Source organism: Lycorma delicatula, chromosome 1 (assembly GCF_047948215.1).
Source record: "Lycorma delicatula isolate Av1 chromosome 1, ASM4794821v1, whole genome shotgun sequence".
In the NCBI taxonomy this organism is placed as follows: Eukaryota; Metazoa; Arthropoda; class Insecta; order Hemiptera; family Fulgoridae; genus Lycorma; species Lycorma delicatula.
In genome coordinates, this window is record NC_134455.1 from 3,002,508 (window position 1) to 3,020,783 (window position 18,276).

The 18,276-nt window shown below is 30.5% G+C and overlaps 1 protein-coding gene across 8 annotated transcripts in view; it reads right to left on the reverse strand.

Annotated features, from left to right (window-relative positions):
* The window catches only part of qtc (GRIP domain-containing protein quick-to-court), a 189,665-nt gene that overhangs the window by 16,092 nt on the left and 155,297 nt on the right, over nt 1–18,276 (reverse strand). The window contains exon 8 of one of the 8 annotated variants that reach the window (XM_075360927.1): nt 10,624–10,734. The exons of the other annotated variants lie outside the window; for them this stretch is intronic. Coding sequence (XP_075217042.1) covers nt 10,675–10,734 — 60 coding nt within the window. The 3' untranslated portion in view covers nt 10,624–10,674. Of the gene's footprint in view, nt 1–10,623; nt 10,735–18,276 lie in introns of those variants that run through there. 8 annotated transcript variants of the gene reach the window in all.

Genomic DNA, 18,276 nt, shown 5'->3' on the forward strand with positions numbered 1-18,276 from the left:
GTCTGCTGAAGACCTTTCAGCGGTATAAAATAATAGCATAATAGTAGCGATAGTGCCTTTCAGTCTAGCAGGAGTGCACCTGATGGGACCCTAGTAAATGGAGGTTGCAATGTACTCCCCTCACGAAGTGAGTCGCATATGCTGTCAGTGGGCCAGCAATTGTAAGATGAAAAAAAGAAGATGACAAAACTAGGTCTTGAAGATTCTTTTCCTTCTTTCTCTTCATCTTCATCACCTTCTTCTTATGGCAACTAAATTGGGGCTGAGCCAAAGTCACCGTAATGGGATGTTCTTCTTGCTTTTTTCTGCCTGACTCCGTGATTTTGGTTGCAAATATTTATTATCCTAACCTTAGAAAGATCTGTGAGCTCTGAGAAGGGCATCTCAACAGAGAGTGTAGGTCTCTTCATTCTCTCGATTGGATGGCTGTTGAATTTCTTCCCCATCCCTGTCGCTGTCTTCTGGTGGTCTTTGTTTTTTCTTCATAAATTAGAGGATTATGTGGAAGATTTACAATTAATACTAAATAATATCATTCACTGGACACAAGAGTGCTGCAATCGTTTAGTGTTCCCCGTATACAGAAAACATCCATGTACATCTTGTAAGGGTTTGGGGAGGAAAATTCTAGTGTACATCAAATTATCATTACATTTTTTTACTTTCACATCTTAGTTCCTAATATTTAAAAAAAATTATTTTCTTTTAAAAATTCAGAATGTAATTTTCACTTAAATATGAACTAGAAATATAAATTATATATTTCTTATCTTTCATAAATAAAATAATGCTCTTTAAAAAAGGGGTTGTAACAATAAAAGTTTACAAAAGGTGGTGAAAAAATATGAAATGACCTTTTACTGAATAAATTAAACAGAAATTTTATGTGATCATTATTAGTCAAAATAATGTGAAAGTACTATCTTTTTATGCTAATCTTTTCATAACCTTCTCTGATCTTTAGAATCAATGAATAACATATGTCAATTCTAAGAGTTTTGATAAACTTGTATTTTTACAATTAATATGTTTACATATAAAATATGTTTACAATTATGTATGTTTATGTAATATGTTAACAATTAAATATGAGCAGGCATAGCACTATATGAATGGCATACTCTATCAGCCATTCATTATTTTTATTAAATGTGTGTTGCTTTTCTTGTTTCAGTTTTGTGAGACCTTAAGGCAAATTTTTCACACAAGTTTTCTTTAATAGAAGTATGGTGGGGCTATTGTATTCAAGTTCTTAGTTTTTTTTTGTTATAAAAAAAAACTATGATTTGAATAAGTTATGCATGTGTGAGGTTTTAATAAATAGGATTAAAAGTAGTGTTTTTAATAATCAAAGGATGTGATTAACAGAGGTTTTTAGATGTACAACATATGGGGTAAATCTTATTTATCTATTTTTGGAAGTAGAAATCCTCAAAGTTCAGAATAATTTAATTTAACTTTATGAAAGTAAATCATGATGATAAATAAAAAAATAGATGAAAAATGCAAAATCCAAGTTAAGAAGTGAGTCTAGGTATACTTTATGCCAACAGGATCTTTATCAGTTGAGATAAGAAACTGACTTCTCAAAGAAGCAGAAAACTGGTCGTGCAATGGTGAACTGTGACAGTGTAAAAATAAAGTATTTAAATATTTGATAAAGGTAAAGATTGTAAATTAAAAAAAGAAGTTGAAATATAAGTGAATAAATAACCATGCTGTGTAAATTAATAATCAAGATGCTAAATTATGCTATTGTTTGTTAGAAATTAATTAAACATTTGTATATTTAAAAAAATAAGTTACTTATATATTTGAATAAAGGTTATTTTTCATGAACACTTAATGGTCAGGGTTATTTTTGTTATAGACTAATTCTACATTGTGTTAATGTAGAATTGTATACATATATTTTTTTAATTGAAAGAATATTGTGTTTTGATATCACTTGCACTTATTCTTTTGTCTATTTTCTATTTAACTAATACAAGGACTATTCCAAAACTGATCAGATTGGTGGAAATAAAACAAAAGTAAAAATAACAATTTTAATAAGAGTATAATTTACCCACATATCTATATTACTTTGGCAAATAATTCATTCAAATTCAGCCACTCAAACCTTGATGACAGATTTTACAAATCCTCATCTGCCAGTAGGGAATTTGGCCAGACCTCACTCAAGTCTGGGCTGTAGGAGGGTTGGTTATAATCTTCTGCATGAGCTGCTCAATTAAAGCTTTTGGAACATTTGGAATGGGGCAGCTCATAACCATGTAGCAGAACAATACTATTCATAAGGAAATACATGCCATGCACTTCATTACTAATAGAGAGAATGATATGTTCCATTTTTCAGTGACCCATTTTTTTGTAATACTTTACCAGCACTGAACAGAATGGATGGCAGATAATAATAATAATACGAGAATTATTTTTTTTTCAAGGTCCGATCGGTCGCGAAATAAAAACCCGCACAAAAATCGGATGAACCTTTGCGCATATGTGTCTTGCGCATAGCGTCTCTAGTACGGCTTCAATCACGCCGCGTCACTTCGTTTAGTTCTGAACACGCAACTAGCACGTAAACATGTCTACAATAGCATCTCCCGCCAAGTGTGAAGTGCGTGCGGTAATTCGATTTCTTCAGGCTGAGGAGTGTAATGCAGCTGAAATTCATTGACGAATAAGTAATGTGTACGGTGAAACTTCAATGAGTGACAGCAAAGTGCGACAATGGTGCAGGAACTTTAAAGCAGGACGACAAGATGTTCATGATGCAGGCGGTCAAGGAAAAAAGCGAGTGTCAACCGATGATTTCGTTAAGCGAGTGGATGAGGCTTCGAGAAAATCGTCGGTTCACAATTTCTGTATTGAGTGATTCGTTTCCTGAAATTTCAAGGTCAGCTCTCTACACCATTGTGAGTGAGAGACTTCAGTACCGCAAACTGTGTCCGAGATGGGTTCCCAAGATGCTGTCCATCACATCACCATCACAAAACAATGAGAATGGACGCCTCCCTAACGTTTCTCCAGCGCTACCACAATGAAGGAAAAGATTTTTTGAACAAGATTGTCACAGGGGACGAGACATGGGTCCATTTCGAAACTGAAGAAACTAAAGAACAATCCAAATAGTGGATGCATTCTCATTCTCCCAGTAAACCAAAACGGTTCAAGGGAACCTTCTCCCGCAGAAAGTGTATGGCTACTGTGTTCTGGGACCGGAATGGAGTTCTCTTGGTGGAATTCATGGAACGTGGCACGACCATCACTGCACCCTCATACTGCGTGACTCTTCAACGTCTACGAAGGGCAATTCAGAATAAGCGGGGAGGAATGTTGCCATCAGGCATTGTCTTTCTCCATGACAATGCTCGACCGCACACTGCAGCTGTAACAAAGAAGCTCCTGCAGCGTTTTCGTTGGAAAGTGTTTGATCACAATCCCGGACTTGACTCCATCCGATTTTCACCTCTTTGCTCACATGAAACGCTGGCTAGGAGGACAACATTTTGCCACAGATATCGAGCTGCAGACCGGCGTAGAAACACGGCTGAAAAACACAGGCGGCTCCGTTCTATGACGAGGGTATTGGAAAGTTGGTATCACGCTACGACAAATGTCTAAATCGGAGTGGCGACTATGTAGAGAAATAGCGAACTATGTAAGTACAAACAAAAAAATTTTTATTTTCACTGTGGTTTTAATTTTGTGACCGATCGGATCTTGAAAAAAAATAATCCTCGTATATAGATTGGTGGTGCTTACTCTGCATGTGGCATCTTGATATATGGTATCCATTTTATTTCACTTACAATCTCGTCTAAAATGTGAATCAATTTAATTTTAATTTTTCTGTTCTCTTTTTTTATAACTGTGGTTGAATCCAGAACTGAAAAATGAGTGCTACATAATATGCTCATCATGCCACCTTTGCTTATTTTGTCTGCTTGGAAAATAGTTCTAAAAATAAAAATTACAGCAAATAAATTCTCAGTTTAATCTTTATGAATTTTTTGTTTATACATTTCAACGTTTTAAAATTAAAATTAAGCAAAATGAAAAATGCATTTTCTCAAAATGAAATGACAAAACACTTTTAGAATCTGCAAAAAGTTTCACTTTTTAAATATTGTATCAACTCTATTTCTAGTCTGTGACATTCCTATAAAAATTCATTCTTGGCAGAAAAAAGAGTTTTCATAAATGATGAGAAAATCTTATAAGAAGAGAATTCATAAAATATTCTTAAACCATTTATACATCTACCACATAGGTGGATGGAAAAATCAAGTCACAGAAAGAGAAAATTGTATGTTTTGAATGATTTTGTCACATGCACTCAATTTCACATTGTAATAAACAAACATGGGTGATCACTTTTGTATTAGTAAACATGATAAAACACAAGTTTTCTATCAAGAAAGGGAGCCCCTGCTCAAAATTAAAAATAAAGATTTAAAGAAAAGTTGTTTCATAGATTTAACCAGTGTCCTAAAAAGGGCATCATCAGTTAAAAAAAAATTGTCTCCCTCTCACTCTCTCTCTCTCTTTCTCTGTGTGTGCGTGTATGTGTGCGCGCGTATGTCAAATGAAACTCTTCAATGAGATAATCTTTATTGTTTGGTTAGATTATGATAAAATATAAAGCAAGTTCATTAAAATTTAACTAATTCTATTTCAGTCAAGTAAGAACAACAACCAGACAGACAGGCATGAAACAGCCAGAAAATTGATCAAGTGAATAAAAGTTAGTACCTAATGTGTTACTAACCAGTTTTATTTTTTGCAAAAAATCTGTTGAATAAACAGGAACTAAATCTGCATAGCAACAACTAAACAAATTTAGTATCGGGTGGAAAAATCTTAGTATTACTGATGCCTAGTTGTAACTAAGTTGTATCGTACATAAACTAGCAAATGAACATCTTTTAACTCGTTTGTTTTGTCTGAAGTGTAACTGATATATCAGCCTATTCTATTACATTCGTGATTTTGCGTAAGATACATGAACCAAAAATGTGGATAAGCAGGGATGAAGATGAATCAGGAAAAGTAATTGACAGATTTCTTCGTTAGATTGTTGGCTGAATATTCACGTATAGTATAAACACCTTCAAAGTTAAAATTTTGATAGGAGTTTGATAGGACGGGTGAAACAGTTCGTAATTCCTTTACGAAACATTTCGTATAGCTCTGTGTACTTACATAGTATGCAGTACATTATCAGAGTTTTCAGGATAGTTAATAGCACGGTAAGTCAGCCGCCCGCTATACTAAACAACATGAAGACAGTCATTAAAAAAAAAAAAACTTATTTCAAAGAAACAGTAAATAAACAGGTAAAATTAAAACGTGGGAGAAAGATTTTCTTGAAATATTTTATTTTTCTTGAAATTGCTAAAGTTCTTGGTGATTTAACAGTAAGCACGACGGAAGGTAACTTATCTGTAACAACAGACATACACTTGCGATGTTCAGAGAGAATTCCTTAGCAAAAAGAAAAACTAACCTCCCAAAGAAAATTATTAATGCCAAAAAGTGCTGCAAAATTATGAAATCAATGAAACTAAAGAATTATCTACAACCCGATTGCAGCGTATAGCTGTATTACAACAAATAGAACTGAATAAAATGCAAACAGAAAGGGAGAAATTAATGATGTCAAAAATGAAAACTACTCCCACTCTTTGAGATCAGTCAACTCAATCTAACGAAGAGTTGGGAGAGTTTTTAGTTTTTTGTCCTCTTTAGTTAAAATAAAATACACCCTAAAACCTTTTTCCTTTCTCAAAAAAGTAAATAAATAAAATGAAGAAATATTTTATCCCCTGGTGCATATGCACATGCGGGTGCACGAACACTGTAAAATACATCCAGTACATGTACATTGGCTGTAAGTTCATGCGCATACACAAAAGCGCCTAATTAGATATTATTAGCATGTTATTTAAAAAAAATTTATTTATTTTGATACCTTTATTAAAGTTTTGAAGTAAGGAAAAGGACATAAACTAAAAAGTACAAGATTACAAAATACAAAAAAATACAATGATTGAAAAAAGTAAGTTAATATGCATTTAGTAAAAACTCCATATTTTTTTGTAAAAATTTGACGTTTTTGTTCGCCTCAAATTTTTGTTCCTTCATTTTCAGTTTACTTTTCATTATATTCACTGTTTTTGTCGTCTTCTTCAACTACCTTGTATTTTCAAAATCAAATCTGTCATTCAATCCTTTTGCTGGTTATGTAATGCGGTACAACGAGCAACAACTTTTGGTTTTTTTTCTCAACAGATACTCAAATGCAATTCACCAGTACTGGAAAGCATTGCTTGATTTGCCCAAAGCATCTATCTACGATGACTCTTTCTTTGGAGTGCAGGTGATTAAAATTTTGCTATTCTGCGTTGCAAGGAGGTTTGAACGGTATTATTAGCCAGGGTGAAATCCTGCTCCCAGAGTCCCCCAGTAAGCACACTGAACCATTCTATTGTGAGATTATAGATCTAACTGAGCTTTGCCGTTATATCCAGGCATTATGGACAATCCCAGGCCATTCAGTGTTTACACTGGTAAATGCTTAATCTGCATTACAAGTAGCTTGTATATTAAGGCTGACATACCCTTTACGGTTAACATATTTGTCCCCACATTGCTGTAGTTTCTTTATATCTATATGGGTAGAATCTAATGTGCAATAATAAAACAATTACTATCCACATCAGTAAAATGTCTCTGCCATCACAATCTCGCCTCATTTATTCTGGCTCTGTCTGTGGGAATTGTATCCAGTTATTTGTTTTAGCAACAATCTTGTCCATAACAAAGTTAATATTTTACACACAATACAACAATGATATGAAGTCCTGTGCAATTCCACTCTGAAAACCTGGGTCACCAATGAATCTTAAAGAAATTTCCATTTTTTTCCTGGATGATAGAGCACTTCTTTGAGATTCAAGTAAAAATTATTCTGCTAGAAAATCTACATTTTCATTTTCAAACCTTAATAGCTCCTTACACTTACTAATATTTATAAATTTTCTTGGGATATAACTTTTCCTCTACAAACTGGCATAAACATCGCTATACTAAAACTAACTTAAAATTAGTCTATTCTTCATCAGACTTAAAAAAAAAAAAGGTAGTTATTACTATGCTCATGTGACAATTACTAGCCTTTTTAACCGTTAGTAGTTACTAGCTGGCCTCCGTGGTGCAAGTAGTAGCATCTTGACCTTTCATCCAGAGGTCCCAAATCATTCATCTCATCCTCTGAAGTAATACCTAACAGCGGTCACGGAGGTAAAAAAAAAACCCCAAAAAAAACGTTCTAGTAAGTTCTACCCTTAGCTAGTACTTGCATCTTTTATTCTCTTCAGTAGTTACTTAAAACAGCTTAGTAATAGCAACTACTAAATAATTCTAAAAATGATTGGCACCTTTTTTTTGTCTTCAATAATTTGACTGGTTTGATGCAGCTCTCCAAGATTCCCTATCTAGTGCTAGTCGTTTCATTTCAGTATACCCCTACATCCTACATCCCTAACAATTTGTTTTACGTATTCCAAACGTAGCCTGCCTACACAATTTTTTCCTTCTCCCTGTCCTTCCAATATTAAAACGACTATTCCAGGATGCCTTAGTATGTGGCCTATAAGTCTGTCTCTTCTTTTAACTATATTTTTCCAAATGCTTCTTTCTTCATCTATTTGCCGCAATACCTATTCATTTGTCACTTTATCCACCCATCTGATTTTTAACATTCTCCTATGGCACCGCATTTCAAAAGCTTCTAATCTTTTCTTCTCAGATACTCTGATTCACTTCCATATAAAGCGACACTCCAAACATATACTTTCAAAAATTTTTTCCTGACATTTAAATTAATTTTTTATGTAAACAAATTATATTGTTTACGAATCTAAATTGCTCTTTAACATCATTAACTGCTAGTTCTATGTAAAGATTAAAAAGTAATGGGGATAGGGAACATCCTTGTCAGACTCCCTTTCTTATTACGGGTTCTTTCTTATGTTCTTCAATTATTACTGTTGCTGTTTGGTTCCTTTAAATTTTAGCAATTGTTCTTCTATCTCTGTATTTGAACCCTAATTTTTTTTAACTGCTGAACATTTTATTCCAGTCTACGTTATCGAATGCCTTTTCTAGGTCTATAAACGCCAAATATGTCGGTTTGTTTTTCTTTAATCTTCCTTCTACTATTAAGCTGAGGCCTAAAATTGCTTCCCTTGTCCCTATACTTTTCCTGAAACCAAATCGGTCTTCTCCTAACACTTCTTCCACTCTCCTCTCAATTCTTCTGTATAGAATTCTAGTTAAGAGTTTTGATGCATGACTAGTTAAACTAATTGTTCTGTATTCTTCACATTTATCTGCCCCTGCTTTCTTTGGTATCATGACTATAACACTTTTTTTGAAGTCTGACGGAAATTCCCCTTTTTCATAAATATTACACACCAGTTTGTATAATCTATCAATCGCTTCCTCACCTGCACTGCGCAGTAATTCCAGGTATTCCGTCTATTCTAGGAGCCTTTCTGCCATTTAAATCTTTTAATGCTCTCTTAAATTCAGATCTCAGTATTGTTTCTCCCATTTCATTCTCCTCAACTTCCTCTTCTTCCTCTAAAACACCATTTTCTAATTCATTTCCTCCGTATAATTCTTCAATATATTCCACCCATCTATCGACTTTACCTTTCATATTATATATTGGTGTACCATCTTTGTTTAACACATTATTAGATTTTAATTTATGTACCCCAAAATTTTCCTTAACTTTCCTGTATGCTCCGTCTATTTTACCAATGTTCATTTCTCTTTCCACTTCTCATTGGCACCAAGAGTAATATTTATGTAATGATATGAAATCATGAAAAAATGGTCAATGAACAGTGTAATACTACATTTTTATTACAACATGTAGGTGTGTTTATATTTAATTGTACTTGCAGGGTTGTATCAGTAATAAAAAAAATATATTAACTGTAATGCAATTTAGGTAAATGTATTATTATTATTATTTGCGTGCAGCAACTGATCAATTAACCTGCAGTCAAGCTAGAAAGAAAGTGATAGCAAAATCTCACTTACTGCAAATTCTTATGTTTGTTATTGTTATTAACTTGCCATTTCAAATCATTACTTTACGTCTAGCAAAGCAGTCCAAACTAATTTTTCCTAAATGCATAATATAGTATTACAGGCTATTTATTTTATAAAATTTAAAAAAATATAATTTTCTAAGCCAAAATTTTTTCAGTAGGCTTAAAGACTAATGTTTAATTCTTATATGTCACTCTAATAAGTTTCTACATGCAGTTATTCTATGTTAAATAATATTACATCTTAATATTAGTAGTTTTATCTTTATGCCCTTAATAAATTATACGTGACCTACCAAAAATGCACCACTTCAGGACTGATTAGCCTGAAAGCTGGGTCGCACCAAATGGACTAAAATGCTATGAACGGACTTCGGTATGTTATAAGGTAAATTTAAAATAAGCTAAAACTAGTTAATAATTATTATACATTTATGTTATAAGATTCAAAATTCATCACTTTTACTGATTTACTTTAAGACTATGTGCAGTGACCCAATTTTAAATGGATAGGCTTATAAATTAATTTGCAGCACTTAAAAATTCAGCAAGAAGATGAGAAAAGAGGATTTGTAAATAATAAGCAAGCACAGCCTACTGCAGTATTACGGCATTTCTATCATGTTATTTCAAGTATAAAAAATATCATACAAATCCTTAACTTTCTTGCTAAATATATCCTTATATTTCTTGCACACTAATAAATAATGGATACACAAAATAATGTTATTAATTTACAGAATTTGGACAACCATATCCAACATAAAATAGTTTATCTTAATGAAAAAAAAAGTATTTTTGCCTTGGCTGAATCAGTAAGTCCTTTTTTAAATGAAAAAATTATGCATCAAGGTAGAGGAAGAGTATACATGAATATAGGAACTACATTATTTTTAAATTTAAAAAAAATTGAAAACAATTACAAGCTATGGATGGAAAATTATTTATAAAATAAGGCTATTTTTAACTCTACAAACTCCAATAAATCTAAAGAGATTTATATATATTCTCCAATAATGTGGGCAAATATGAACTGAATAATGAAATTCCTGTAAATTGTGAAGATATAGTAAAAGCTACTGCTTACTGAAGTAAATAAAATTTGAAGAATCTGTTACTTGATATCAGACTTTAAAAAGTAGCTTTTTATGTGAAATAAGTAGTTAAAGGTTTGAAATAAGCAAATACAATCATGTTTTACTTCATGGACATGTAGACTTTAATAGCAACATACACACACAAAAATTATGTACTAGCATCATATGAATCAAAAAGGACTTATCAGACATGCAAAAAAAGAGTATCAGAAGAAAATTACAGTATATTAAAATATAATTTTAAATTTATCTTGTGATGTATTATAATTTAAATATGTTTAAATTGGTTTATCGGTTTGAATAATATAGAATAATTTTCACTACTGTAGATACTTCAGATATTCTTTATTTATCCTTTTTTTAATATAATTATTAGGAATATATATCCTAGACTTATGCTATTTTTTTAAGTGAATTAACAAAGTTCTATATTTCATATGTTTTTATTTTGTGTGACCAAGTGTGATTTGATTTTTGCGGATGATGGTATGTATGCTGGGTTTCTACAAAAAAAAAATCAGTAAGAATTTTATTGTTTTATTAATATTTTACATCTAAAAAATTTATTGCTCTACTGTTATCAAAATTACTTTGATTAAAATTTACAACTGTTTGTAAAATAAACGGGTAAATTTTGAATAAGATGTAATATTTAAATTTGCAAACCTGTTTTAATAGTAACTAACATATACTTTAATTGATCATGACAACTATTTGTTTTTAACGATGGCGATGGTAATGCATTTTCTGATGTAATATTTAAAAAAAAAAAAAAAAAAATGTATGTAAGTTTACATTTAGGTATGATAATGTGTGATTTTTTAAAATAATTTTTTGCACATATATATATGCATTATATATAATTACATATAACTGAGGTAAAAGGTAATGTTTTGCAACCATAACTGATTGATGGTTAAAAGTGTATTAAAAACTGTAATCAAAAGTCTGACATTTAAAAATTTGAAAACTTATTTATTTTGGTCACACTATCATCTAAAATATTTCCAGTTCTGTGTAACTTTAAGTCTACATTGCAAAGTTGCATAATCAGTTAAGAACATAACTAACTATACTGCAATTAAGTAAGGGGCAATTTAAATTTATAATTAGTTAGCAACTAATAAATAATGTAATATTGATTTTTGTATTAAAAACACAGATTAATTTATAGAAATTAAAAAATATCTTTTTACTATTTTGTTTAAATCAAAAAAAAGAAAAAACTTATTTCTTTCTAAAAAAATATACTTCATTATACATCAAGAAACTGTTCATTTCTATAGATATGACAGGGATTTCTTATAACAAAATTTTCTACAATTAATTAGACAGAAATTTGGAGACAACTTGTGTAAAACTGAAAATTGCTTTTTTCTGAAAAAAATCAGTAAATTTTACTGCACTTCACTTTCAAAATAAATGGAAATTATACTTACACAAAATCTTTACAGAACTAGTATGCGTGTTTCATCAGTGGAGTTAGAAGCTTAGTAATATTTAATTTTGATAAAAGATTGTATGGTGATTTAAAAAAAAACACCCAATTTCAGTGTTGATTAATCTTTTCTTTATCTTGGTTATCTATTTCAGGTATCCTAATACTTTATTTCATTAGGAATCTTTAAAACTAATTATTTTAATCATTTTATTTTCTTATATGTGTTTATATATATATATGAAATGATTACAAATGAAATAGATACTTTTAATGGTTTGTAAAAAAATCAATTTTTCAAACAAGGAGATTATTACTTTTATGTTTACATGGAAATTTTTTAAAGTTTGTATGTGCATGTGTTCCATGTGTGTACCACGAATCACACGACAGATATCAACACAGCAATCCAATTCATCCCAACACGTTAAAGCACATTACGCTCGACACTGGCAACAACATTTGCAATATATTATTTTAAGTCATCTACATTGACAGGAAGGAGAAGAACAAAAACTTTATCTTTTATAAAACCACACAAAAAGTACTCACAAGGTATTACTTCTTTCAACACCATGTTTTCATCAGTTTCATGGCTAATCCAAAATCTTGGAAGATGTTAATCTAAATTATTTTGAATCTCTATGTGCAAATGAAGTAGAACTCCAGCTTATACAAAAATGACACCCTCAGTGCCTTCCTCAAGTTGAAGCATTAGTCGTTCACTTAACGTGTCAAGAAAAATTCCTTCAACTACTGTATGTTTGTGAAAAGAGCAGTCTGTAGACTTTTTCATATTAAACAGCATAAAACTTGTTCACTTTAGATGAACTGTGAATATGCTGAACAATTTCTCCCAGGGTTTTCTGTTCCCAATATTCATATATTGTGCCTGTTGAACAATTAGGCAATGAAAGAAACCATCTTCTTCGTCAACACAGAAATATTTATCATTATCACTTTAACTTTGTAATAACTATAATTTATAAGGTGTAATTTTCAATTATTTACACAATATTTTTCACAACTGGTTGCAAAACTGTAATTCTAAACTTCCAGATCTAGTTAATTTATGTGGACTGTGCTGGTACATGATGGGAACACAATCAACTTGCTTTTCTTACACAGATTGTCCAGAATTTTCTTTTTATATATCCTGTGTTTTCTAATTGCTTTTTACAGTCATATTTGGATTGCCTTGGCAGTTATTTATACTAGCCCCAGTCAATACAGATTATATCTGTAACGATGTGACATCACAAGCAGACTGCGTATTACTACTCGGCCTGAAAACATCAACTCCACGTATCAAGTTGAAGTATTACTTATTATCATATTGTACATGGTAATAACTATCATATTTACATTTAATGATCATAAACAATAGATAATTAATTCTTTTATAGCCTTTATTTGTACTAAATGATTAATTTTTAATAATAAACAAAAGCTTAACTTGAATTGTCTTCATACATCTAATTCAAACTTCTAGCAAGTTCAACATACTCACTAAATGCTTCACTATCACTGTCACTTTCATCTTCACTTTGACTATCAGAATCTACACTTATAATATAACGTTCAGTCATTTCATCTATCAGTGGTTCCAGTTTATCATACTCTTTTTCAATATTTTTTATTTTTTCGCAGTAGGTTTCCAGTCATCTTCATTCATGGAATTAAGTTTCGCCATAGTTAATTTTTCAAGATTTGAGAAGAAAATGTTGTGTTATAACTCACCACATGTCTTTTTATGGCTGACCATATCATCTTGATAGGATTCAAATCAGGATGGTACGGTGGGAGTCTAAGAGAACACGATGCCCATGTTTTTTTTCAAAAGTTCATCCAAGTGGATATTTTTGTACTTTAGTTTTATGTAACTACTAATTCATATAACTGTGGTTTCAGAATTTTTGAATTATATGGTATATGGGTTTTCTCCAGCCAATTGGTCGTATCTTTACTTCTGGAGTTAAAATCTGACATTTTATCAATACCTGTATTGTGATAAGAGGCATTATCAACAACTTCTGCTGACATTGGTGGAAGATTTGGAATCAATTTTTCACGTGCCCATTTCATAAAATAGTCTGTATTCATGTTGTCATGATAGCCGCCACTTTTCAAACTGGCTTTCCAAGTTGGTAATGCATTCGGAATAAAACCGATTTCTCCTCCAGCATGAATTACTATTAAACGGTCACCTTTATTAATTGCCACATGAAGTCCCTCAACAATACCATCAGACCATGACTTAGGCGAACAATGCAAACTTAAAACGTACGTTTCATCCAAATAAACAATTGCAGCATTGCTTTATCTGTACTTGATCATTGCCTGCTAATATTCAATTCTCTTCCACTTGATATCATATTTCTCAATTAAAAGTTTTCTGTAATTTTCAGTTTTACACCATTTGAAATCTAACTCTTTCAAAGTAACAGCTAAAATTGATTCACTGCCTTTAAAATCAATAGATAACTGAAGTTCTTGCCTTATTTCTTTTAAAGTATGTAATTATTCTTCTTTGAATGAAATTCATTAACTGTTCTTTTAACTATACCCAAATCAAAACTGCCCAGTCCACTGACAGGTTTCGAACGTCATTTATACTTTTTCAGTGTACTGAAAGAACATGATTGGGATGTTGATTGAAGAATCATGTATTTTTTTCCCTTCTGAGTTTTTGAACCTGTGTTCTTGATATCCCACAAGCAGCAGCAGTTCTTTCTTCACATTTTTATTGCCAATTATATGTTTGTCATCAGTTAATTTGCCTACTTTTAGAGCTTCCTTTTTCATAAAATCATATAACATATTGATAATTTCATGTGCTTAAGTTTTTTTTTCTTAACTACAGATTTAAATTCTGCCATAATAAACCCCACCAATAACACTCAAACAAAAATAAAACAAAACATAATACATTACAGAAAATTTACAAAAAACAATGAGTAATTATAAAATAATATGACCACACAAATATGCTATCTGAATACCTTCACTGAACACAAAATAAACTGGACTAAAATTTATTTCTTTATATACACATTGTGTACTACGAATGATGGATCTAAATATAATCATGATGAAAGACATCATTTCTAAATACGTATAAATGTTTATAGGCCTGTACATAATACCAATCAGAGCATTAGTCAAGGAAATGTTATTGTTTATAAGATTGAGTCATTAAGCATTTTTATACATGTAATCAACTCAAGTGGAAAGAATTGAACACACAACAACATAAGTGTATTGTTTGGGTGCCCATATTGTTTGTAATTTGAAAAATGAAATAAAAATAATAATTACGCACAAAAATAATGTATTGATAAACAATAATATGAGATGTCAGCACATGACGTCATAAGGTCGTCGATTTGCTGGGGCAAATAAACTGTATTTTTTCTGAAATTTAGTTGCACAATAATAACTGAATTTGTTTTGGGTAATTTCAGCACACAAAAAAGCTTTCTCTACAGGTAGCGTGTATCTTGTACACTGGTTGTGCAACACAATAATCAATATTGGTTTTAACAATGGCAATAGTACCATGTTAAAACAATCCCATACAATCAGTTATTGAATTTATATATAAAAGTTACATTTTTTATAAACCATCAAAACTATTTGTTTCATTTGTAATGAAACAAGTAGAAGATTATTGCACTTGTTTATGTGTACCTTTTTAGTAATTTTATTATGTTATTTTTGTTAATTACAAAGTTATTTTTGTTTAAGGACATTATATTACATATTATGAAATTTTACATTCTAGTTTTTGTGGTCGTTGTTTTAAGTGTGATCCTTTATAACCTTTTTGAAGTTATTTTCTCATATTTCTTTTTTGTAAAAAATTTTCTGATAAGTTATTATTTCTGCTACTTTTTGTCTATTAGAATTTCTTCAGTTATCTTAATTCTTTTATGATATATTTTCTTTACTGACAGTTATTTTTTGTAATACAGTTGGGTGACAAATAACCAAAATAAATAACTACTTTTGTTTATTTACAAAAGATCTATAAATAAATGAAATAAGACTAAGAAGTGCTGAAAATCTTAGTATGCAGTAAAATGTAAGACGTTTTACAAAAAAACAACTAAGAAATTTAAGTTTAGTTGTGTGTAATTAAAAAAAATACTTTATCTCTCTCATTCACTGAAATAGATTTATAACATTAAATAAAACCACACTTTCATTTACCTAAAAAAATGGTGGTTGTTTTTTAAATCTTAAGTGCTGGAAGCCATATCTGGTCTGCCGAAGAGAAAAATATTATTCTTGAGTGATCATAATTCATATCTTAACTACCCAAAGGATACAAATACCTACAAGATACCACTTGTTTGCTGAAGATATCACTAAAATTACCCTGACACTGCTTGAAATAACTTTGTTGTATGCAAGAAGTACAATCAGTATTTGCTAAGTGCACTTTAAAATTTTTCACAAAATTTATGTAGGCTTATTTTTTTGAGAAACCACTACATCTTAATACAATATATTTAGTAATTCATTTTATCATTATTGATCTAACAAGAGTAAGGGAAAGTATGAATTTTTAACTGGTCATTTTAGATCAATCTGGTGTTTATAATATTACATAAATTTCTTCTGTGCAAGACACTACATATTGAAAAATTAGGTGCTGGAATGCCTTTAATTATATAAAAAATGAATACTGAAGGCAATCTGAAGATCATAAGTGGCTCTCAATTGGTGACTTCTATCCATATTTATTTAGTTTACATAAATGTATATATAAATCCATTTTATATATTCTGATCAGTATAGGGATTATCCCTATTCTGCTATATTACCCCAATATTATTATTAGGGATTAACCCTATGTTACTATTAGGGATTAGTTTCCCTAATAATAAAAATCGTGATCATTGATTTATGAATTCAGTAAACAGATCTTTAAAATTGTAAGAAAATGAAACCAAAATAATGAAAATGAGTGAAATACTAATGAGAAATCCAGCAACAAATAGAAAAACAAAACAATTTACAGACTGCAGACAAAAAACATGAACAAGAAATATATGATAAAAAAAATTATACACATGTAATTTATATACAATTAAGTGCAAACAGATTAACTATGCAGTGTACCAGCATATTTCAACAAGTATAAAAATATATTGTAATTAAATGCAGCAGTTAGAAGGAATATAAAGCAAAGATATTTCTTCAACAAAACAAAATAAGATTTTTTTTTTGAAAATTCTAATTATGTAGAATGCATCCAGGGAATGATTTTTCTTTTATGCAGAATAACAACAAGAATAAGATGGATGTTTAATTACCTATTTCATTGCCTAGGTGATTTACAGATTTGCACCTTTAGATTGCAGTTATAAGAAGAGAAACCTTTTACTATTAGGGTCTTATCATTTAGTTTTTCTTATTGTTTAAATAGATACATGTATTATAATTTGACAAAATGGTAATAATTACAATTTTTTGGTTTTTGATTCGCCATATTGATATTATTGTAGAAGACGCTGTCAGAATTCTGACACACCCAGCTAACTAATAGCAACTGTCAGTACTGAACTTATCTTACTTTGATTTCATGTGAGTTACTTATAATAGGTAATTAGTTTTTGCTCTAGGTTTGTTGAGCAAATATCTAATTGTGATTATACTATGAGCCAATTGTGTATAGATTACTGAAACATTACTGAAATATTATTTAGTGATTTTTGTTCAATAATTGTACATAATTCACTTTGCACCTATAGATAAATACGGTGCATACTGAGTGATGCCTTATGTAATCTACAAATGTATAAGTTATACATAATCTACGCTTTCTGAATAAAATATTTATTAAATTTAAAAGTTCCACCAGAAATTTCAGCTATGTAACATAATAAATACAACATAATCTAATTTACAGTTAGTAGTAGTAATACCCAACTGATATTGTATGGAGCACAACTCCGTTATAACCTGAGAATTACTATGGATTTTCCTAATGAGATCACAGATGAGTTTAAGATGTACAAACTATCTACAATATCATTCCCAAAACTTTTCAATGGGATCTTGCTTACATATCCTGAAGAATATCATCAGAACCAGTCATTTTTATATCCTAGAAATGTCCTCAAATTATTGGCTTGTCAGAAATCACCACAGGATATCCTGCATATTCTGCTATAACATTATTCAGTTTACGCTGAGTAAGTTTTTGTTCTATGAAGGTTATGTGTGAAAGTTAAGGAGAAGGAAAAAATGTCACAGGCAGAGATAAAGAAATATATCATTCAGCCTCTACCTAGACTTATTTGGGGACAAAAAAGAATAAAACTTGTTTTATACATAATTTTTCAATTTCTCATTTGTGTACTTATTATAAATATGCGCTTATTTTATCTTTATATTTATTGGTTATAGTCAACTGTATCTTAATCTCAAAAAACACTATAATTCTATCTTAATTGTCCAAATAAATCCTCCTATTTGTAATTTATAGTATTTCATAAAGCCAAGCGGCTTTGACTCAGGTTTTAAACTAGCATTCTCTTATGATAAAATGAAACTCTTAATTTGACTCTATTCCTTAACTTCAACACTCCATTAAACT